The sequence below is a fragment of the Mus caroli genome, unplaced genomic scaffold, assembly GCF_978045245.1.
Source record: "Mus caroli unplaced genomic scaffold, Mus_caroli_1 scaffold_19, whole genome shotgun sequence".
NCBI lineage: Eukaryota > Metazoa > Chordata > Mammalia > Rodentia > Muridae > Mus > Mus caroli.
The window spans coordinates 75,872,287-75,897,714 of NW_028227274.1; the positions used below are offsets into that span (position 1 = coordinate 75,872,287).

Here is a 25,428-nt window from a genome sequence, read left to right on the forward strand (position 1 = left end):
TTGTTTGTCTTAAGCCTGATAGATACAGCACTGGTGAGCAATGTTAAAATTCACTAACCAAGACAAAGTAACTTATTATAAAGAAATTATAAATAACTAAAATCGTGTGATATTACTCTTTGTCATAGCTCCAATGGTCTATCTGGAAAAATGTGTTCTCTTACTTATGATGGACTTTAACCCATTTTTAGCCTTTGCTAAATTAAGAATCTGGAGTGGCTTAACAATACCACAAACTAGGGTGGCTCCAAGATATTTAAAGATTATTTTGCTTTTGAAAGTTTTCAAGATAATAATACTTAATGTACAGTTCTGGTTGAGAACCACAGTGTATTTGAATATTTTAACTGTGTTGGATTTAGAATTCTAAAAGGTAATACTTTGTCGGGTGATCCCATAACCAACCATTACAAGGTAATTCTCACCTGATAGCTCTTGTTTTAATTTTTTTTAACTGTATAGAAAACTACACAAAGGATGTACAGAATCCATGTGTACTTTTGGGCAAGTCTTATAAAGATCGTAGTGTCTGCCAGGGTGTTAAATGCACTGTATGCCGCTGGGAGCAAAGGAGTCTTGTGTTAAGTTTGGGGGATGCAGGCTAAGGATGTAGGATGTAGAGTGTTTGCCTAGCATACATGAAGCCTGGGTTCAATTTCCAACACTGCATGAACCCAGATGTGGTGATGCATTCCTACTAATACTAATATTTGGAAGGTTGAAGGTGGAAGTGCATAAGTTCAAGGCCATCCTCAGCTGGAGTCAAACTGGGCTACAATGAGACCCTGTCTCATAGATAGATAGATAGATAGATAGATAGATAGATAGATAGATAAGATAGATAGATAGGGCATATATGCCCTATATAGGATATATTAATAGTTCTAAGTTGTCCTGCAGTTAAAAAAAACTTTTCACATAATGTAAGCATACTCCAAATATGTGCACTGTGAACAGACACTAGTATCTATAGAAGAGTAGTCTCATCAGATTCTGGTTTAAGATTTGCCCCTCACTAACTTCATCCTTGAGCTGGATTGTCTTGGTTTGAGCCTCTAACAAAACTAACAGTTCTAAAATCTTCATTTTCAGGACCCATATTAAAGAGGATGCCTTCTCACACTGCTCATAACTATACTGTCTAAGGTGGCTTTTCCAGCCAAACTCCCATTCAGTCGTCATCTCCTGCATGCTTTATTATTATTCCTATCGTTCTTAGTTACAAACCACCTAATGATCTGGCTACTCAAGGAAGAGTTTATTTCATGAGGGAAGAGACTTCATTCACTAATATGTCCCCAACACTGAATAACTGTAGACACTAAAATCCTTTAAATGACACCATTCACTTTTTATACCTATATGATTCTGCACAATTTTTTAACCCCATTCTACTTAATAATAAAACCCTTCAAGTTTGTAACCTACATTTCTTCATCTCCTTCTCTTCTGACTATTCTTCCTTCACTGAATCCACTTTTGACAAAAGCGTTAAAGAACAGACGCATTTTCTATATATCCATGACTCTTGAGAAGGATGTATCTTCACCTACTGTATGTATATCAGCTTAGGAAGACCAGACCAAAAGAATGTATACTTTAGTCTCCTGGTGGTTTGTTTTTGAGAGTGTATCATTATGTATCCCATGCTGTTCCAACTTTCTATCACTCTGCATCAGCCTCCTGAGGGCTGAGTGACTACAGAGCACCATCACACCACACTACATAGAGAGGCCTGTCTTTGAGACATGGTCTCATTTGATAGCTTAGACTAGCCTTGAATTTGCTATTGGACCCAGCCTTGAATTAAACTACTGCCTTAGCCTCTTGAATGGTGGATTATAGCTGGTCACCACCCTACTTGGCTTAAGCAGAATTTAAAAGAGTAACCATTTTCCTTTTAGCCCCATTACATATACCGGGTAGAAATAAATGTAGGGCACATATCAGAAAGCTGATCTATTAAATACTGGCATCACCTAATTTTGGATGAATATAATAATGGATACTTAAAATTCTGACTTTAGGAAATGATGAGAGAACATTTATACTAAAGACTAAAGTCCCAGCCTCAAAGGGATGACCGCTGGCCATGAACACTAACAAACATGAATTTACATGACACATTTGTCAAAATTCACAAAACTTAGAAAAACTAAGTGAACCCTAGCAGTATAGGTTTATCATTGTTTAAAAAAAAAAAAGTATACTTTCACTTACGTTTTTGATAGTAGGAGGCTATATGTGGAGACAGGAATTTGGAAGAATTCTTGTTCAAATTTGCTGTGAAATGAAAACTACTAAAAAGTAGTACTAAAAAGTTTAAAAGCCAGGCAGTGATGGCAAATACCTTTAATCCCAGTTACTTGGGAGGCAGAGGCAGGTGGATCTCTGAGTTCAAGGCCAGCCTGCTCTACAATGAATTATAGGACAGAAACCCTGCCTCAAAAAACAACAACATTAAAAAACAGGAACAATAATTTCATCTTAAACAAACATGGTCTTTTTATTAACAGTGTAGACACTCATTTTAGATAAGGATGTGAGTAATATGTTTTGGTGTTTTAATGTGAGAGGCTGCCAAAAGATTATCTATTTCAAAGGGAGCTGTAATATCCAGACTAACACACTTAAACAATGTCTGTGAACACACGTGGGTGGATGTAACAAGCAATGAGGAGGAGTCAGCAGGACCACTAGTCAAGGCCAGTTACCTACTGAGACACTACCAAAAAATTTTTTTTCATTTATATGGAGAAAGAAGGCACCTATGCCTATTAATACAGAACTATGCATACTTTACAACTTTGATTTCTAAAAACCAGACCCCATTTGTTAGAATATCAGACCCACTGGTGCCTTAAATGACCAGACCAGTTTTATATTCTCATCACCACCTGATCATCCCACACAGCCTGGTTTACTTATCTGAGCAGTTCATTTGGAGAGTTTTAAAGGCACTGGTGCCTAGAGTCAGACCTCAGAAGATTCTAATTTGATAGGGCTGGAGTGTGGCCTGGGTACCAGAATTTTTAAACAGCAATTAAAATACAAAGACAAATTTTAAGACAAAAACAGACAAACACGAATGAATCTTACCAACCTACTCTGGATTTATGAAGCTTAAAACAGTTTTTACCTGACTATTTATTTTGCCTCTGTATTTTATTAACAATATTATCTATCAGAACTCTTAAACAGCTACCAAACTACTTCCAGATTACAAACACTTATTTACACTAAATACCATGAAGCTTTCTTTAGTCACTGAGAATCACTTCATATTCAATTTAGGTCAAAGATCAGTGCCTCATGGGGAGCCTTATCAGTCTCAGGATTATGCAACCTCACTGCTTAGATTAATAAAAACTTTTCTAAACAATTAAATACCCAACAGATTAAGAACCCCTACAAATTAAGAAGAAAAAAAGCATATGTGCAAAGAAGAAAATATGACGAACAAGTGGCAAAGGTAGTTTTCAACTTCACTAAATAGCAAAGTAATACAAATTAACCTGAAGCTCCAAATCTTGTAGCAAATCAACAAGACTATATATATATTATCTATAGACAGAATACATAAACATTCAAACTCAAGATACAATAAAAATGTATTTTTAAACATACTATTATGATATATGATCAGAAACCGTAAATGTTCATACTCTTGTTTGTAACAGCAAAATAGAAAAATGGCCCAAATGTCAAACAATAGGATAGTTATTTTTATAGTTAATTTTTATAGTAAATTATCCAAAATCCAAATAATCTAGAGAATAATGTTTAAAGGTTCAAAATGCAATGATGTAAAGATAAAGAAGACAGATGCATATCCTATATGACAAATTTTGTTATGTATAGAAGATATACTTAAATGCTAACAAAAGTAGAATTACTAGGGGCTAGAGAGGTGGCTCACTAGTTAAGAGCACTTGTTCTTGCAGAAGACCTAAGTTCAATTTCAGGCACCAAAATGGTGGCTCACAGCCATCTGTAACCCTGGTTCCAGGGAATCAAAAGCACTTTTCAGACTTTCCCAGGCACCAGAAAGACACATGGTGCACATAAGTGCATTCAGACAAACCATTTATGGAAGAAGAATTTACTACTTTTTAAAAGATTTATCTTTACTTTTAATTATGAGTGTGTGTGTGTGTGTGTGTATGTATCTGCCGACGGCATGAGAGCTAAAGTTATATATAGGTGGTTGTGAGCTATCCCATGTGAGTGCTAGAACCTGAGCCTCTGAAAGAGCAGTGCTTGCTCTGAACCATGAGCCATCTCTCAGGCCCAAATCTGTTACTTCTTAAGAATGTTTCATTCTAGGCAAGAATAATAATCATAGAAAAATTAGCTAGTCAAGTCTGCCATACTGCATCTGAGCATATCTATATTTGTGGTTGAGTTAGATGCAGAGATGCTGGCTTCAGTGGGGCTGAGCTGGTCTTACTACCCCCACATGAATTAAGAATTCAGGTGTCCTCAGTAACACCTTCACCCACTGAAAAAAAGGTAAACCAGTTCAGACAACTAACTCTTACCTGCCTCCATGGATACTCACTCTTTGACTACACAAAAGTCAGCCATAACAGCCAAGATGAGACAAAGCTACCACTATGGTAACTATTAGTGAAAAGGAAAAGTTAGAGACGAAAATGTTTTCTAGGTGGCCATATATATACACGGATGCACAAGTTTACTCAGCAAACTAATTCCTTTAATTTAGTAGTCCAATGCCCATTATTCTTATTAACTAAAATCAAAATACTCCAACAAACTTTACATAGCTTGAGTGACTTTACAGAGAAACTGCCCCCCCATGAAAAATAATGTTCATAACTGTAAAGAAAACATAAGCCATATAAATGCTCCAATCAAAACTGCAAAGGTAATATATAAAGCATACCAAAAAATTATAGATAAGCCAGGCATTTTTGAAAAAAAGCCTTGAGTATTCAAGATAACTATCACATAGCATTTTTACACTAATTTACTATAAAATACTATAAATTTATAATATTTCTAAGTCCTCCAAATGAAAGTTCTGCCAGATTATCTTCTTGTTCCAAACAGATACTTAAAGCATCCCTATTCCCAAAAACTTCAAGAAAATGATACAATGCAATACTAAACAGTCTATTAGTTAATTGATCTTTTTAAAAACTTCTTAAACATTTCTTCCCAAGATATCAAAATAAATCAATAAGCTTGTACTAGTCTGCATCACTATCTGCATTCTTTAAATGAAAATATACTATTAAATTACTTGGCATATAGTACAATCAGATACTTCCTTCAATTTTTAAGATGTGACTAAACAAAAGCTTACAAACTTTTCTGAATTACTAAACTGGTTATATCTTGACAAAATTACACAGTAGGAAATGTTTTACTGTTCCAATTGTTTCCCATTTTGTGTAAACAGCTGGACTCAAAGTCTCAGCATCCCAGATTGTCTTAGGCACATCAGTGTCAGTTCCCCCGAATGTCCATGTTGTTCACTCAGGTTGCTTCATGGCACTTTCAACAACCACTCTTACTATATAAGGTTGAGTGTGCCTCCCTTCTTGCCCAAAGTCATGTGACTCAGAAAATTAAAAAATGTGTCTGTTCCAGTAGAACTGTACGAAGTCACAGTTTTTCAAACATAACAACATAGCTGACCTGAAGTTCCTTGTATTTAAACACTAGGTAGATCAGTATTTGCTGCTTTGCATAATTTTCAAAGAGACCATTTATGCCTGTCCTGTGTGTGAATACTGCCACCTTCCTCTCCAAAAATCTGAGCAGTGCATTCCACAGCCATACAGTAGCCTTCATCATCAACTACCATTTGATTTCCCACAATCACCTTAGAAACTGTTACCTCTTCTCAAATGCCAAAAACTTAGTTAAATGATAGATAAGAAATAGAAATATAGTAAATATGAACTTACTTCAATGCTTGATTGGTTCACAATTAACAATAGATGGCAAACAGAAAGAATACCAATGCTTCAAAGTCTTAAAAATGATTGTTAGTCAGATATGAACAAAGCATACTTAGCCTACATATTAAGAAAATAGGAGAGTGTTCATTAGACATTACTCATTTCACCTCTACAATGGGATCTAGCTTTAAAAAGAATTTTATTCACCCACTTCTCCCTTTCCATATAAAGGCAAAGTGTTGATGTGGTTACATGAAAATCTGTTCAACTGAAATTAAGTACTGTATCCATAATAAATTTGATTAACAGATTAGAACAGAATATAAGAATACACAATTTTATAGGTATGTAGTAAGGCTTCCTTAAAAATAATAGTAAATGGAAAACTAAAATATACCTGGAACATGCCTTAGAGCCACCCAAAAAGTCTGCTTCTTTCATGAGCTACATTTAACTTTTTCTCATTTAGTTTTAATAAGAAGAAACTACTAAAGGAATTTGATCAAGATATCACAGAAAAGCATTTCTAAAGACTGTTTAAACTCATATTTAATATGCTATATGAAAGAGACTTATTGTTATATGTTAAGCACCTGTTAAAGTGCTTTTTAAAATTATTCTTGCTATTGAGTTTACATGGTTAGGAATAAATTTAGATAACCAATATGCTTTTTCTTAAAATATCCTTTGTACATCAGAAGTGTTACCTTTTGCAGAAAACTAAAGTGAAAAAAAATCACCTATAAACCTTAAGAAAACCAAAACTTTCCCCTCTTTAGTGCAGAAATAAACACTGCTGTCATGACCAACTAAGTATCAGTGACTTTACAAAATATTCCTAGTCATATAATTCTCTTCAATAATGAGAATTCTTCACTTAAGAACCATTCAGATATCATCTTTCTTCCTCTATGAAATCTCAAAGATTGCCTCTGTAGCACACAGTATCAGATGCAATAATACAGGGAAAACAGACATGCTAACATATAATAAACTACAGACCCTTCTATTTATGAGAGCTGAAACAAGCCAATTTCTGAGTAACTTTTTAAAGCCTAGGAGATGAAGGGAAAAAGTTTTTGAGCATTCTTTACAATCTAGTGACAAGGCAGGATTAAAAAAAAAGTGCAATAAGTGCAATATGGGTAACTAGTTTATCGTCCACTAAATTTGAGGGAAAACAGAAAAAAAAAAAACCTGTTTTAGGAGGAGCAGTAATTAGAAAGCTTTAATAAAGAATGTATCATTTCAGACACCATAAGCTCAAGTGCAGAGGCTAGATAATAAAGCAAGGTGCCTAGTCCTGAGGAAAATGTACTTGTACTTAGCAGTAATGCTCAACAACGAGTTTTTAACCTATGCAGTGCTAAAAAGGCAATGACGGAAGTTCAGATAGTATGTTACAGAGAAGGACCTGTGAGAATTCCATTTCTTAAAAATAATCTTGTCCCTATCATTAACCACTTAATGTTTTTGCTGATGTGCTAAAAAGTGCACTGGCAACTCAGAATAGGTTTGGTTTTAAGTTGGCCATGTCTTTTTAATAGACTGCAGTCTTCAAATTTATAGAGAGCTGCAGGTCTCCTGGATTTTTTCAAGTGTCACACATCTAAATGAGTCTGACAGCTGAGAAAGGCCACCAGGTGCTTACAGTCAGTTTAAAAAACATCCTCTACCTGGTATCTCTGCAGTGATTGTCTTGCTGCTCCCTGAAACCTCGTCATCATCATCCGAGGAGCTCGTGCTTGAGTCACAAGTCAGGTCGCTGTCACTGGTGCTGCTGTCCTGCAGCAGGTTGTACTTCTTCCTCGCAGCAGCCTCCCGCTTCTGCCTCAGGAGTCTGATCCTCTCCTTGTGCTTTTGGCTCCGATGACCTTTAACCTTGGTGACTCGGCCATTCTGCTTATCGCTGGATTGCCGGTTTTTCTTGGCAGCCATAGTAGATGTTTCACTTTCAGAACGGGACCGCCGAGACTTTCGTCCAACAGTGGTAGCAGACACTCCTGAAGTATCTCCTTCCACGGTTGTTTCTGCTTGCGAGGGTTCATTCTCTTCAACAGAGGACAGCGTATCTGAATCGGCCAAGTGGCCACTAGAGGAAGGGGAAAGCATGCAATGATTAGAGGAGTCACTCTCATAAACGCGGCCAGCTGTGGGCTTGTCACTCTCGGTGGATGCTAACTGAGACTCTGAAGAGTCCCTTCTCAGCTCCATCAACAAACAGGGCATTGAAGAGAGAACTGTAGAGTCAGCTACACCATCTTTTGGAACTTGAGATTCCAGTTCTACAGAGCCATCTTCTTCCTTGGCTGTCTCTTGTTCAGATGCTTTCGGTGGGGCTGCAGACTCAATGAGTTCTTCAACTTTTCCCACTGCCTCCTCCATCTTCATCTCAGAATTCCAAATTAAATCATGGAACAGAGTCTAGGAAACGATATCAAAGGTGCAACAGGAAAGCAGCCTGTATGAAAACACACAAAGTCAATGACTAGAAATGGAAGATTATTTAACCTATTTTTCTGAGTGGCAAAAGGTACCATTTACACAACAGACCTTTAAGACACTATGTTCCCATAATCTGGCTGATTGGCAGTCAGACTCAAAGGATTTAATACCAATAAAATCCTAGCAGTCTCATCTACTAAAAATAGATTAACCTCTAATGTAATTACAGCAAATAACCAAAGAGTTAAGTTTAGAACTTTAGATGGGGTTGGAAAAGTAGCTTAGCAGTAGAGTGCTTGTTTGAGGTACACGAAGCCCTGAGCTCAATCTCCAGCACCAAAATAAAAAAGGTTTAAAAAAAGAAATCTTTGAAAAATTAATATAATAATGTATACTTGACTTTAATATAAATGAAAAGAATGGTTTAAAATAAGACTCTTCTGGGGCTGGAGATGTGGTTCAGTAGGTAATATGTTTGCTTGCTTTGCATACATGAAGCTGGGGTTCAATCCTCACCACTACATAGTACTAGACATGATGCTCCATGCCTGTCATTTCAGCACTATAGAAGTAGAGGCAGGAGAATTAGAAGTTCAAGGTCATCCATAGTGAATTTCAGGCAATCCTGGGATGCATGAGACCCTATATCAAAAACAAAACAAAAAAACCAAAAAACAACAACAACAAAAACAGTATGAGCTAGACATGGTAGCACAGGTATGTAATTCCAGCTACTGGGGAGGAGGCTGAGGTCTGAGGATCCTGAAGTCAAGGCCTACTTGGACAACTTGGGAGACCCCCTCTCAAAATGAAAAATAAAGGAGCTAGAAAGATAGCTTGGTGGTTAAACGTACTTGATGCTCTTGCAGAATACCTGGGTTTAGGTCCCAAAACTTACATCTGTTCCTATCTATAACTCCAATTCCAGGGAATCAAACACCCCTGCTACATATATACATGCAGGCAAATACTTCTACACATAAAAAAATATATCTTTAAAAACATAGATATAAAGGGGGGTGGGCTGGAATGTAGCTCATAGTAGAGCGTTTGCCTAGCATTCTCAATGCCCCAGTACCAAACACCCCACACAGCACTAGTTCAGGAATCATTGTAATCATAGTTTTTATACTCAATTCCTCAAAGGAGAAGAGACTATAAAAGGGAGAGCTATCTAATGTACACTTATGGATTGTTAAGGGGTTGGTGGTAATTGTTTGTTTGTTTAACGCATATGTGTATGCTAGTGAATGTAGAGGCAAGAGGAGCACCTTCTGTGTCATTCCTCAAAAGCCATCTACCTGCTTTTTGAGAAGATCCCTCATTGACCTGGAGATGGCCAATTACACTACGCTGGTTGCCTGTCTTTGCCTCCCAGCACCTGATTGTTTAACATGGGCTCTGAGTATTAAAGTCAGGACTTCTGAATGAGCCATCTCCTCAGTGTGCCCTTAAATAAATAAATAAATAAGAAATAAATTCCAACTCCATGCTTTTGAGAAGTGAGCGTCTGAATTCCCCTGAATAGGTTAAATACCAGGGGAGAATTAAGAGAAAAGGCCAGCAGGGCAAAGCGGCATGCCCATGTAATGTGTAATATAGCATTTACAAGGCTGATTTTGGACTGAGAGTTGGACAAAAGCCTGGGCTATACATTGAGAGCCTCTCTCCAAGGCCAGATTCTGCTGTTCCCTCTGTGTATCTACTGAGTGAGTCTCATGTCAGGTGTTTTGTTTCAAAAACAATAACCACTAAAATATAATTCAGTTACTTTGTGAATCCAGAAAAGTCTCTGACTAGGATCACATTTAATAAAAACATCCCGGGCTGGAGAGATGGCTCAGTGGGTAAGAGCACCCGACTGCTCTTCCGAAGGTCCAGAGTTCAAATCCCAGCAACCACATGGGCTCACAACCATCTGTAACAAGATCTGGCGCCCTCTTCTGGAGTGTCTGAAGACAGCTACAGTGTACTTACATATAATAAATAAATAAATCAAAAAAAACCAAAAAACATCCTACATATTTTATACTTTATATACTAAATTTAGAACCTAATGTCCTCACCACTCCCATAAAAGACACAAATCTAATTAATCATGAGCAAAACATAATCTTTAACCACCAGTCTGTTACTTTTTGCATTGCTAATTTCATTAACTGATGGCTTTCCTGAGAATGCTATGAAGCAAGGCAAACCACTCCCTCGCTCTGTACATAGAATGTTACAGAAGGTAACAGAAAGACCCCACAGGTCAAAGGCAGCTATCCTGCAAACCTTCATCTTAGCAGTATGCTAGTAATGTAGAGTACAGCATCTCCATCATTTGGGTCTACCAAATATCAGTTCATTTTATGACAAAACCCAGAAAATTTCTTTTATTGATCTAACATTTGAAGCATCATTTTTTTATTGATTTAAACATGATATTCTACGTACTTTTTCCCCCTTGCATAGCCCTTTTCTCTAATAAAAAGAGCACTGTGATAGTTTCCTTAACAAACTCTAAAAGAGTAAACTATTCCTACTTGAGTATTTACTAATTTGTGACACTCTTGTGTAGCCTATTTCATAAACATGTTTGTATTTTTTACAACTAATTTTTAAGTAAATGAAAACAAGCATAGATGCGTAACAGTTCTAAAAGTAATTTAAGCCAACAGAGGGATCACAGGCTAAAACAATAAATGAAAAGTATCACTAATACAGGATGCTAGAAACATAATGGTTAACAGATAAAGTAAACGCAGCCTTACAACCTGGGTTCAAACCCTTGGACCCACAGAGTTGAAAAAGACTCCCATAAGCTTTAACCACTATATGCACACTATATCACATGTGTATATCCCCACCCTCCAGTAAATAACTGTAGAAAAGACAAGGTCAGAGTTTGTGGGCTGGGTGTCTGCTTAAAACACAAAAGCCTTGGATTCAATCTCAAGCAGTGCACAAACAAGTCACAGTTAAACTTGTCTGTAATCCTGCCACCGCGGAGACAGAGCCTCTGCAGTGTGGGAAGGATCAAAGTTCAGTATCACCCTTGGCTACATAACACGATCAAGGCCAGCTAGGGTTCTGAAATTTTTGCCTAAAGTGCATGCATGTGAGAAAGACGACACTGATTCTTCTGTTGAGGATCACTCACACTCTAGAATAGAGGTTCTTCCTTTTTTAATTTTATCATACATTCTGGCCATAGTCTTCCCTCCCTCTACTAACAGTTCTTTTCTTTAAAGTTGAAATATCTTAAAAAAAAAAATACTAAAATGAAAGTAATGTCATTTATAACAAATACATCAAACTCTAATATTGAAAGAAGAGAGCATTAGACTTTGAAAAATATTAAAAAGTATCACACTATAACAGACTAAAACTAATTTATTGCCCCCTTCCTCTGCTACCTGAGAGGAGGGCCTTGTTCCATCTAGAGACTAGCACGTCATCCAGCAATGGCAGTCTTCCCAGCATTATCCCCACTGCCCACTATGTGCTTATGTTTGCCTGCATCTATTCTGCTCTCAGCCTGCAAGATGATGAGATGACCTGCACAAGTAATATCAATGTTCTCATTATAGCAGCTGGTGTACATTTCGAACCTTTTGGCCTAACTTATTTGCGAAGTCCCAGCCAGTGTCAGCCCTGGGAGTCTCATCTGCAACACAAGAGTCTACTGGACCTGCTCATGCAGTTGGTATTACACTTAGCAGGAGTCCTGCCCTCTGCTGCATCAGAACAAGATAAGCAAGAAACAAACAAGAATGGAGAATGAGCAGTTGAGGAGAGATGGAATGGTGGTTAAGAATACTTGCTGAACTTGCTGGGCTCAGTTTCTAGGACCCACATGGGGCAGCTCACAACTGCCTGTAGCTCCAGCTATAGAGAACATAAGGTTCTCTCTGACTTCCTCAGGCACACATACACAAGTTGCATACATTTTCACATTCGCATTCCCCTCCTCCCCCTTCCCGTCCATCTCTGTGAATGAGTGTGTCTGTCTCTCCAGAAACACACACACACAAAAATGAATCTTAAAAGAAGAAAAAGATGAAAAAACAAAAACAAACAAAAAAACAAAATTAAAAAAAAAAGAGAAAAAAGAAAATAAGAATTCAGAGTCAGCTATAATGACATGGGCTGGTTTTGCTGCTTTTTTTTTTTTTTTTAAAGATTTAATTGTTAGCCGGGCGTGGTGGCGCACGCCTTTAATCCCAGCGCTCGGGAGGCAGAGGCAGGCGGATTTCTGAGTTCGAGGCCAGCCTGGTCTACAACGTGAGTCCCAGGACAGCCAGGGCTATACAGAGAAACCCTGTCTCGAAAAAACCAAAAAAAAAAAAAAAAAAAAAAAGATTTAATTGTTTATTTTATGAGCATGTGTCTGTGCCAGAGTGTATGTTTGTGCAAACATATGTATGCGGTGTTCCTGGCCAGAAAATGGCTTATAACATGCCCAACTTGGGTGCTGGGAACGAAACCAAATTTGGAAGAACAAGTAGAGACTCTTAACCAACAAGCCATCTCTCTACCCCAGCTATGAAGTTTTGACTAAACTCTTCTGCAACATGTTCATTAAGAAGCTAAAATCGGGGGGCTGGTGAGATGGCTCAGTGGGTAAGAGCACCCGACTGCTCTTCCGAAGGTCCAGAGTTCAAATCCCAGAAACCACATGGTGGCTCACAGCCATCCGTAATGAGATATGACTCCCTCTTCTGGAGTGTCTGAAGACAGCTACAGTGTACTTACATATAATAAATAAATCTTTAAAAAAAAAAAAAAAAGAAGCTAAAATCTGAAGAAAAAAAAATCAATTAATGAGTTTAAATGCCCCTGACTCTTGTTTCTTCAGGGAATAAGTTATATGGATAGCACAGATGAATCTGAACTACTTTTTTGTACAATATTATTTTCAATATTATATATCAATCAAACAACTTGCATTTCAAAATCCTTAAACTTAAGTTTTAAATGAGATTTTGTCACAGTTGCCTAAATATGTCAACAGTACTCTGGTTAAACCCCATATGAATATTTCCAAATCAACCACAAAGAACTGACATTAACCATAAATAGAGCCAGTGAGCACATTAAGGTCTTTCCACACAATGTGGCCATTAAGAAGGAAAAGGCTCTTCATATAAAATGACATGGAGCAGCTGCAGTGAACAAAAACTAAATGAGGCAGCTGGGGAGATTCCAGCTCAGTTGGTGACGTGCCTGTTGCACACACGTGAGGAACTGAGTTTGGATTACACACATTTATTCCCAGTGCTTGGAGGTAGTGGGAGACAGGCACATTCTTGAGAGTTCTGAGCGTTCACTGGCCAACCAGCCTAGCCAAATTCATGAGCTCTAGGTTTAGTGAGAGACTCTGTCTCAAAAAAACAAGGTGAAGAGTGATCTAGGGACAAGTGATATCAACCTCTGACTTCCATACACATGTGCACACATGCACACACAACCCTTAAGTGAACAGAACAGGTAATTATACTATCTGCTTAAGAACAAGCAATTTTATTTATGATTTTGTTTATATAGGGCACAGAATTTCTGGAAGGATCCCTAAGAAAGTGGAAGAGAGGGGCAAGGAATAGAAGATGTTATTGTATACAGTTTTGTACCTCTTGAATTTTGTTACCATATACAACAAATATCTTTCAAAACTCTACCATAAAAAGGCCAGTGCTTTTATTTTGGACACTCTACCATTTGGGTCATTTTTCATCAATAAATTCTACAAAGCTTTCCCTCTAGAATATAATTTTCTTATAATTAAATATAGGGTTAGGTCAAAAAGTAACAGAAATCCGCCGGGCGTGGTGGCGCAAGCCTTTAATCCCAGCACTCGGGAGGCAGAGGCAGGCGGATTTCTGAGTTCCAGGCCAGCCTGGTCTACAAAGTGAGTGCCAAGGCAGCCAGGGCTACACAGAGAAACCCTGTCGAAAAAACAAAAAAAAAAAAAAAAAAACAGAAATCCAAGGTAAATAAAGTTCTCTAAATACAATAGGAAAGATATACACAGTTTAATCATGCCAAACAATCAAATTATGAAAAAGTGGACTTTTTTCTTTTTATATTTTCTTTTTGAGACTACAATGTAATTATATCACTTTCCCCCTTCTGATTCCTCCCTCCGGACCTTCCCGTGTACCCCCTCCTTGCTCTCTTTCAAATGCGTGGCCTCTTTTTTTCGTTGTTACTGTGTGCATGCTTGCATGTGTTTGTCTATACAATGTTACTTTTGTTTTTGTAAGGGTTTTCAGGGCTACCATGTGGTACCCAATCGGTGTCCTCTTCCCTGGGGAGACTGTCTCTCCTGCTCTTGGTGCTCCTTAGCGTGTTCTTAGTGTAGGGTAGAAGTCTCGTGGGCTTCCCCTGTCCAGAAAGTGGATTTTTTGGTAGGGATAATTAAATAGCTGGAAGTAGAAAATTATGATTTTTTTTTTAAAGTGTGAAGCCAGAGCTGTCAAGATGGTTCAGCAGCTAAAAGGTCCCTGCTGCTAACCCTGACAACCCGAGTGTGACCCCTGGGGTTCACACAGTAAATAGAGTTCTTTAGTCTTTGACCTCTGTATGTGGGTGTGCACACGCACACATGCACAGTTAATAAACAAGTAATTCTAAAATGTTAGGACCGGAAGATGACTCAGCAAAGAAAGGCACTTGTAACAGAGTCTGGCAACCCGAGTTCGATCCCTGACGATCCCCGAGACTTACATGCTGAAGTACAGAGCTGACTCCCTTAAGGTATTTTCTCACTACCACACACACCACAGCATGTGCATGACCACACACACACATAAATAATGTAATTCTTTAAAAATTTCAAGAAAGCATCCAGTGAGATTTATATCACTTAGGCTTCTGGTTAATGTTCATAGTGAGTGCACAGTGAGTATAAATATAGACCATCATTCCTGTTATAATGGCAATCTCATCCACACTATTCTTCCTGTCAAACTAAAGGGAGTCTTTTCCTATGTGGCTTTACAACCCATGCCTGTCTCTTCTCCCTATGATCAGACACAGTTGACTATTCCTTGACTCTCATCAGCCTACTCATTCACTAACATATTCAGTCACATATCCATTCAATCCATTCAACCTATTCATTGCTAATCTCCTGTCAGGTGTAATCCCAACATGGAATCAACAGTCAGGAGGCTGAGGTAGGATGAACTGGAGATCAGCCTGGGTACATGAGAAAAGAGGCTCAGAAGATGACTCAAAGGTTAAGAGTGCTTTCTGCTCTTACAAAGAATTTGGTTCCCAGCACCCACATCAGATGACTTACACACCTACTACGTATAAACTAAAAATAAATCTTAATAATTAACATAAATAAATAAATAAATGAAAATTTTCTAATTACCACCTCAACTTCATATTCTCCTTTCCTGGGTTTGTTTGGTTTTTGTTTTGTTTTATTGTTATTTTTGGTTTTGTTTTGAAGATAGGGTCTCTCAATGTAATCTTGGCTGGCCTGGAACTGACTATGTAGACCAACTTGCCTCAAACTAACAGAGATCCACTTGGATCTGCCTCCTGGGTGCTAGAATTAAGGGCATCACCACAAGTGGCTCCTGAATTCTTCAGCTACTTCACTTTGTTGTCAGAGAACAGTATACCCAATCACTGGGACAGTCATGGGATGAGATACCTCTCACTATATCAATTGGTCAAGAATGAGTTGTCTGGGACTGGAAAGAAGGCTCAACAGTTGAAAGCACTGGCTGTTCTTTCAGAGAACCTGGTTCAATTCCCAGCACCTGCATGACAGCTCACAACTGTCGGTAGCTCCAGTTCCAAAGGATCTGGTACCCTCACATAGACACACATTCAGGCAAAATATCAATGCATATAAAAATAAATCTTAAAAAATAAGAAGCAAGCTGGGCGTGGTGGCGCACGCCTTTAATCCCAGCACTCGGGAGGCAGAGGCAGGCGGATTTCTGAGTTCGAGGCCAGCCTGGTCTACAAAGTGAGTTCCAGGACAGCCAGGGCTACACAGAGAAACCCTGTCTCGAAAAACCAAAAAAAAAAAAAAAAAATAAGAAGAAGAAGAAGCAGTATGTCATAGGGTTGTTGTTGTTTAAAGTGAGTTATCTGGTAAAATGTGGGACTCCAGAATTTTTGGTACCATGGTATGGTGCGGTAAGGGGCCCATTCGCTACTCCAGAAAAACTGCACTGCCAAGGGGAGTAGTGCACAGAAGCACTCATTAAATTTGCTTGCAAGAATGATTCTGGACAATAAAATATTTTGTGACAATAAAGAAGAAGTCTGAGATATTGTTGACACTACATGCTATACTTCAACAAATTCTTTTGAGGAAGCGGAGACCCAGTTATAGAAAATAAAGGAATAAGCCACTTTTACAAGTCACCCCAGTTTCCTTGGTCATTTCTTTAGCTAGTTGCTTTACAGTCTGGATTTTTAAAAACAAAATAATTATGTGAACTGGGGCTATTATATACTCTCAGTTTTGTTCTGTGCTATCCTTTTTTATTTGAATCAAGGAATGCAAGTACCAAAGGTCAGCCATCTCAGTGGATAAAGGAACTTACAGCCAAGCCCAAAAATTTGAGTACAGGACCCACATTTAAAAGAGAAAACCAATTCCTGAAGGTTGGCTGCTGACCATGTGCACATTGTGGCACATGTGCCTCACATACATACATGATACGTATATAAATTCAGAGGAAATAAATAAATAAATGTGCTAGCAGAGAAACGATGATCCAATGCTTTGAGATGATACACAAACTTGCAAAACAAAATTGAATCTGAGAGTGACACCTTGACAGCTTGAGCTGGTTAAGATGGCTCACTTGGTAAAAAGCACTTGTCAAGCAAGCCTAATGACCTGCATTTCATCTCTGAAACCACAAATGGAAAAATAACAAACCCCCAAAAGTTGTCCTCTACCTCCATCTAGCAATATGGAATAGATACCTGAACTGAACACACACACACACACACACACACATACACAAATTAAGAAAAAGACATTCTAAAAGTCTCTCCTGTCAACTTGGTTGAGCAAATGCCATTAAAGTTTGTCTGTTTAAGACTGTTGTGTGTATGTGTATTCATCTGTGTAAGCTTATGTGCACACATGCCTGCAGGGCCTCTTATGACAGAGACCCGTGGATGCTAGGAACTGAATGAAGGAAGCAATGCTAACTACTGAACCAACACACTTCCAGCACTGCTATGCATGGTTTAGTATCAACTCTGTTGTATCCATTCTCTTCCCAACCAGAACTGGTTGACAATACAACTGTTTTGTTAAAAAATAAATTATGGTACATTCTATTGAAAAAGCACTGGGCTAGCAAAATGAATGACTCAAAAGTACGAGCACTCTTCTTCAAAGCCTGACAACAACAAGTCCCACCCCCCGGACCCAGACGGTAGATGCTGACTACCCAGAGTTGTCCTTTGATTTTTGCATTAGCACCATGGAATCCAGGCGTGTACTTGCAAACACTTGCATGCACACACACGTGCACACATACACACAGAGACACAATAAATTGTAGTACTCCTACCCCTAGAGGCCTTGCAGGTGTGGCTGCTGTGTCCCATGTGCGTCAATAGGTGGCAGAGAGGAGAAAGGCTATGTCTTCGGTCTGTGTTCTGACCTAGGAATATCTGAATGATCAGTAACCTAACATCTCTTGAAAAAAGCAAGCCTGAGACCAACACTGTCTGGTGCCAGAGGGTCTGAATAGGGAGCTAGCCTGAGATGGCCACCACTTTAGTGCCAGATAGGCCTGGACTGGAAGCAAGCCTGAGGCTAGAAGAACTCAGCATGGGACCACAGGCCTCAGGCAGGAGTGAGCTCAAGACAGACGGCCACTCCGGTGGGTCAGTAAAGAAGCAAGCCTGAAACAACTACCAGTCTAGTACCATGGGGCCCAGACAGGGAGCCAACTTAAGATGAACAGCAGTCTGATGCCCCTCAGGTGGGAGGACAGACCATGCTCAAGATGATCCCTGCCATAACGCACAAGGAAGGCACTGCACTCCTGAGACCACTCCTGAGATGACCCCAGACACTTGAGAGAATGCAGAAGCCACTAAGAAGAGCAAGTAAGTGGTGGAGAAATGGAAGAGACAGATATAGGCACAACTAAGAGAGGCAGAACTGAAGACTCAAGGGTAGTAAAGAACAGCCTGATGTGAGTAGCTGGTGATGCCACCTAGGACCATGGTGGGGTCCTGGCCTAGGCTGACACTGGGAGTCATATCTGGGTCTGTAGCTCTGCAGCAGCAGAGGTCTGTTACCACCAAAGATGAAGTGGATATTCCTGGTCTGGGCTGCCACAGGGAATGTGCAGAACTGGTCCCACCCCTCACCTCTCATCATGGGAGGGCTGGCCCTAGAAGTATGAGAGCAGAGAGCAGGAAACCTGACCCGTCCATTGCCAGCAGCAGTACTCAGAGAGCAGCCTCAGAGAGTACTGTTGGAGTTGCGCGTGTTAGCCGGCCCCAAGGATGTGAGCATGACAGCCAGCCCTACCACTGTCTCCCTGTGGTGGCGTGAACAAGAAAGAGACACTCTCCGCCTTCCTGCCTCACTACTTGCAACAGGCAGGAGACCTGGCCTAGGGTCATGAGAACAGGAGAGCTGGCCCTGCCCTTCACAAGCTGCAGTACTTGGGAGAACAGGCTCTGTGCAGCACAGTGAAAGTGACCCTAATAGTAGGGGTACCGGTGAGCCAGTTCCAAGGGTGTGAGTGTTAGGAGAGCTGACCCTGTCTCTTGTCTGCCATTAGACAGTATTCCCCACCCTAGGCCCTTGACCCCTAGGACAGGTGGAAGAGCTGGTCCTGGGGTCATGAAAACAGGAGAGCTAGCGCTGCTCCGCATCTACTACAGAACTCAAGAGAGCAGGTCTTAAACCTTGCCTGGGCAGCAGGGTAGAGCTGGCCCTGGTGCAGGGGTTGCTGGTGAGCCAGCCTGGAAGGCAAGAGAGCAAGAGAGATGATCATTTCTGGTACCTCTCAGGCCTAGATCCAGGGCCACCCCAACATTTACTCCATCAATGAACTGCTGGAGAGGATGAAGGGGCCCGTTCTACAGATCCAAAAACTACAGGATCTCCATGACACAAGGCAGACACAGGACATCTGAAAGGAGCCCTAGTGAGACTGCAGTATTGATAGAGTAGCAGAAGCCAGAGAACTTGTGCCAGACAAGTCATTGCAATGAACATTTATTTACAAGCAAAGAAGTGTGGAGAAAAAGGGATACTTTGAGACACACTGGTACACACTACAGCTTCCACGAGATTTTTCTCTGTTGGGAGGAGGTTGCAGGGGTGGAGGGCAAGTATTGAGGGGAGGGAGAGATGAGTGGGATTGGGGTGCATGATGTGAAGTTCACAAAGAACCAATAAAAAATTTGAAAAAATCTTTTAAAAAATGTAGTACTAAAAAAAAGTAAAAGTAGCATATAAGGTAGAAACAAATTAGCACAACTATATTAATAAGAGTAAATTTTAGAAATAATGATTAGGGAGCTAAAGAAAAAAGGTGTCCAAGGTATATAAAGTTCAAAACTCAAAACTATGCAAAGTGACAGACTATGCATAGACATTTAGTTGTACATTAAAATGTCTTTTATAGGGCTGGTGAGATGGCTCAGTGGGTAAGAGCACCCAACTGCTCTTCCGAAGGTCCAGAGTTCAAATCCCAGCAACCACATGGTGGCTCACAACCATCCATAAAGAGATCTGACGCCCTCTTCTGGAGTGTCTGAAGACAGCTACAGTGTACTTACATATAATCAATAAATTAAAAAAATGTCTTTTATATTGTTTTTTAAAGAATGATTTATTTGTTTAGTTGATGTGTATGAGTACACTGCAGCTGTCTTCAGACAGAAGAGGGCATCAGACCTCATTACAGATAGTTGTGAGCCACCATGTGGTTGTTGGGAATTGAACTCAGGACCTTTGGAAGAGCAGTCAGGGCTCTTAACCACTGAGTCATCTCTCCAGCCCCCTAAAATGTCTTTTAAAGCAAGGGAACAGTTACCAAAATGTCAAGGTAGCAGTTACCTCTAGGTGGAAGTGTGAAGGTTGAGTATAGAGAGATTTAAAAGTATTAATGAGGCAAGTGTGGTGGCTCAAGTCTATAATTCTAGCACTCAGGGAACTATGGAAGGAAAATTATGAGCGCCAGGCCATTTTAGGCTATGTAAGACCACCTCAAAACAAAGCAAAGAAACAAAACAGACCAGGCTGTGATGAGGAAGTGCTTGGTGAACAAACATGAGAACCTGCATTCAGATCCCCAGCATCTATGTGAAAGCCAAGTACAGCAGCAGGTCATCCATATGCAACCCTAGAGGGAAGAGGGGGGGATGGGAAAAATGGACCATGGAGCTCACTGGGAGAGCCTTTCTCAGAAACTACGGTGAGAGTAACAGGATATACAGGCTTCCTGGCTATATAGGCAAGTTTTAGGGTTAGCAAATCTCTCAAAAAAAATATTACTATAAAGCAAAGCAAAACTAACAAGAACCATTTCAGTTCTCTGGAAATCCACCAAAAAAGCATACAAAAAATAAGTGCTGATGCTTGAAAACTGCATTTTTGTTGACAACAGGAGTTACCATTCTTGCTTGAGGCTATCTGCAAACTCAGCAGCTTCTGTTAGTGTGGAACAAGCACTGAGAATGTACACTAAGCACTGACAAAGTACCTTCATTTTTATATGTAGTAATAGACCACACCTATATCCTATTAGGGACAAATGATAATCTTAGCCAACAGAAGTAGCCAAGAGCTCTACTAGTCTGAAGATACGGCTGTAAATGTATATCAAGCATATCCTCAGCTGGTGTGTATGTATGTATGTGTATGTGCCTTGTATGAGAAATATTCCTCCTCCCCACAGGCTCATGAATTTGAACCCTCAGTCCCCAGTTGGTGGTGGGGTTTAGAAAATTCCTCTTAGGATGGGGAATATTGCTAGCAGAAGTATGCAATAAAGATGGCCTTTGAAGGTTTCTAACCTCATTTCTCTCTCCCCACTCCTCTCCAACTCACACTCCCACCACCCCTCTGCTGCTGTATATGAATACAAATGTGATCAACCAGTTTCCTGCTTCTGCTAACATGTCTGACTTCCCTGCCATGATTAAATGTTATCCCCTTGGAACCATAAGCTAAAATAAAAGCCCTTTCTCCCTTAAGTTGCTTTTGGTCATGGTATTTTATGACTACCACAGAAAGGTAACTAACACAGATGAAAACAATGAGCTCTGTTGTAAAAGCACTTTAGAAAATAATAGTGGTGGACAGATCTTGAAAAGGCCTTGGCTTTTTTTTTTTTTTTTTTTTTTTGGTTTTTCGAAACAGGGTTTCTCTGTATAGCCCTGGCTGTCCTGGAACTCACTCTGTAGACCAAGCTTGCCTCGAACTCAGAAATCCACCTGCCTCTGCCTCCCAAGTGCTGGGATTAAAAACGTGCGCCACCACGCCTGGCTATAAAATGCATTCCACGATCTACATACAGATCCACAAGGAGAATCAAATTTTACTAGCTCCAGCTGTCTGGTAGATCAGTAAACAGTATCATAAATGACAAAAGCAACCACTAAAAAAACTTAGCATTTTAAAAAAGAAAGAAATATTGAGCAGAGAGACCAGCAGTCATACACCGGAGTGAAGACATTTCACAGACCTGTTACCTAAACAGAGTGTAACATCTTCAAAAGAATGAAGAGCAAATTCCAAAACTGGATCAATATTTTGTCTAAGATGCCCAATTTCAACAAAAAGTTTAAGACTTCCAAAAGAAACAGGAAACTGTGACTCATAGAAGAAAAAAGTAGTCACTGGGAAAAAATGTCAAATGTTATTAATAAAGACTTCAAAGGAGCTATTTTAAATATGTTCAAAAGCATAAGAGAGGGGCTACTGTGCAACCTCAGTAATAAAGAGCTTACTAACATGCACAGAGCCCTAACCTCAATTCTCAGTAACATACACACACATACACGCTTTAAGATCTTATTTTTAAAAATACCCAGTGGCTGTGTTTTTATAATCCCAGCACTCAGGAGGCAGAGATAGATGAGTGAGTGAGTCTCTGAGTACAAGGCCAGCCAGACTCTACAGAGTGAGTTCCATGATAGCCAGGGCTACACAGAAAGACCCTATCTTTACAAAAAGAAAGAGAAAAAGAAAAAAAAAAGAGAAAGAGAAAGAAAAAAAGAAAGAGAAAAAGAAAAATATAGCATTTTGAATAATGATAGAATGGACAAAATAATAAATACTATCATATATTTATTAGTAATCCTCAAAGAGAATAAAACACAAGAAATTAAATTGGGGGGGGGGGATCTCAAAGACAGTGGTAGGTCGTATCTATTTGTAAGCCCAGTACTTGAAACGTAGATGCAGTTCAATATCTTTCTCAGCTATTAAGCAAGTTCAAATCCAGACTAAGCTATATAACTCCTTTTCAAAAAAAGAAAAACAGAAAGAAAGGAAAGGAAAGGAAAGGAAAGGAAAGGAAAGGGAGGGAGGGAGGGAGGGAGGGAGGGAGGGAGGGAGGACAGAACAGAAAAATTGACAATTCACACATACTCTAAAGTTGATTTAAGAGGAGAAGGAGCAGGAGGAGGAGGGAGACGAGGAGGCAGCAGCAGCCCAAAAGCCTCCCTTGGATAGGATAAACTGGCAGTTGCCACAACACAGGTAAGTAAAAGGCAAAATAAAAATCCTGAAGTAAGCAGAAGTAATCCATCCCATGAAAAGGAGCCTCATTTCAGCAGTTTGATTTCTTGTAGACCCACACTTTCAAAGTGCTGTTGTAAAAAGCTGTCAATCAAGATTCCCCAAACACAACAAAACTATTATTTCAAACTTAAAAGAAGAAATACAAAGAGACTTTCACAGACCAAAAGAAAATGGTATGGGCTGGAGAGATGGCTCAGTGGTTAAGAGCACTGACTGCTCTTCCAGAGGTCCTGAGTTCAATTCCCAGAAACCACATGGTGGCTCACAACCATCTGTAATGGGATCCAATGCCCTCTTCTAGTGTGTCAAAAGATAGCTACAGTGTACTCACATACATAAAATAAATAAAATCTTTAAAAGAAAGGGAGGGAGGGAAGAGGTATGACCCTAAAATAATGAATGATGACAACAGTGGGAATATGCTGAGTAAGCCTACAAAAGCCTATATACTTTCTTATATCTTATCTTCCGTTTAAAATATGAGAAGGGGGCCGGAGAGATGAGCCAGCCTGTAAAAGCTCTTATCATGAAGCCTGAGGACCTGAGTTCAAAATCCAGACCCCCCTGGTAGACAGAGATCCAATTCCCACAAGTTGTCTTCTGATATCTAGTAATGCCAAGGCCTATGCGTGTATATACACATACACACACAATAATTGAAATGTACAAAAAAGGAATTGTTTCATTTATATTTCAGTTTTGTAATTCAAACAAATATTAAATATATGAAAATAATAGCTGCCTAGCATACTTCTATAGTCCCATTACTTGGAAGTAGAGAAACTCAAGACGATTAGAAGTTCAAGGCCAGCAAGGGCTATCTATATAAGACAGCCTGAAAGCATACATAAAAGTAACACTATACATATGGAAGATATATATTTATATATATAAATGTGTGTATGTGTGTATATACACACACACATGCAATAACAATAGAAAAAAGGTCATGAATTTGTAAGGCGGGATCTCAAGGGAGGAAAGGAAAGGGAGAAATGTTATTACTATATCATGATTTCAAAAATAAAGATGTAAAATAAATTAATAAAAACAATTTGAAAGGGCTGGGCATGAACATGCCTTTAATCTTGGCACTCTGGAGGCAGAGGTAGACAGATCACTAAGAATTCCAGTTAGGCCTGGTCAACATAGTCCGTTCTAGACCAGTCGGGACTCTATCCTAAGACCCTGACTCAAAGACAAGCAGACAGACAAAAACAAAAAAGTCTTAAAATTGATGTACTATATTGTTCCCTGGACACGGTCTCTCTTTGAGATGATCTGAATAAGAATGGGCTCATATATTTGAATGCTTAGTCACCACAGAATGGCACTATTTGAAAGGAGTCAAAGGATTGAGAGGTATAGCCTTGTTAGAGGAAGTGTGGAAAGCCACTTAGAGTGGGCTTTAAGGTTTCAATAGCCTATGCCAAGTCCAGAGTCATTTTCTCTGCCTATAGAACAAGGCAGGTCTCAGCTACTGCTCCAGCCTCTGCCTGCATAAAGCCATATTTCCTGCTATGATGATAATAATAAAATAACCTTCTGAAACCATAAGCAAGTCCCCCAGTTAAATGGTTTTCTTATTACAGCTGCCTTGATCATGGTGTCTCTTCACAGAAACAGAACAGTGACTAAGACACCCTTCTACTACACTGTGAATACCTAAATAAAGATTATGTAGTAAGTATCCTCAACACTCAAGAATAATTCTGAGTTTATATTTAGTGTTTAAGTGGATCAAAGCAGAATCGAAAGATGGAGGTAAAGAAAGCATGATGTTACGATTTAAATGAGAATGTTCCCCACAGACACACGTGTTTGAATAGTTGGCCCCCAGCTGGTGGTATTGGCAAGATGGGTCACTGACAGTGAGCCTCTGAGGCTACAGCCCAGAGGCTGTACTCTCTATTGGGGCTCTCTGCTTCCTCATCCTTCAAGTCAGAAAAAGCCCCATGCTCCAGTCATCATGCCTTCCCTACCACTTAAAGTGGGAACCCGAGTAAATGAACCCTTCCTTCAATTGCTTCTCACAGCACCACTCTTCACCCATGCACCGTGGCTCAGGAATGACCCAAACCTTCTTCTGGCCTCCTTGGGCAGCCACATGCATGTGGCACATGCAAACATAGGAATAAAATACTCGTTCAAAAAATATTCTTTCTCAAAGCCGGGCGTGGTGGCGCACGCCTTTAATCCCAGCACTCGGGAGGCAGAGGCAGGCGGATTTCTGAGTTCGAGGCCAGCCTGGTCTACAAAGTGAGTGCCAGGACAGCCAGGGCTATACAGAGAAACCCT

The 25,428-nt window shown here is 39.6% G+C and overlaps 1 protein-coding gene and 1 non-coding gene across 4 annotated transcripts in view; one reads left to right on the forward strand and one right to left on the reverse strand.

Annotated features, from left to right (window-relative positions):
- The window catches only part of Ark2n (arkadia (RNF111) N-terminal like PKA signaling regulator 2N), an 88,036-nt gene that overhangs the window by 37,136 nt on the left and 25,472 nt on the right, over window positions 1-25,428 (reverse strand). For all 3 annotated transcript variants that reach the window (XM_029471786.2, XM_021150819.3, XM_021150818.3), the window contains exon 2: window positions 7,607-8,391. In XM_029471786.2, the coding sequence (XP_029327646.1) occupies window positions 7,607-8,321 (715 nt within the window). In that variant the 5' untranslated portion in view covers window positions 8,322-8,391. The remainder of the gene's footprint in view (window positions 1-7,606; window positions 8,392-25,428) is intronic.
- LOC115029902 (small nucleolar RNA SNORA17) lies at window positions 17,919-18,050 on the forward strand. The gene has a single exon (XR_003835479.1). It is a non-coding gene; the product is annotated as a small nucleolar RNA SNORA17 (small nucleolar RNA).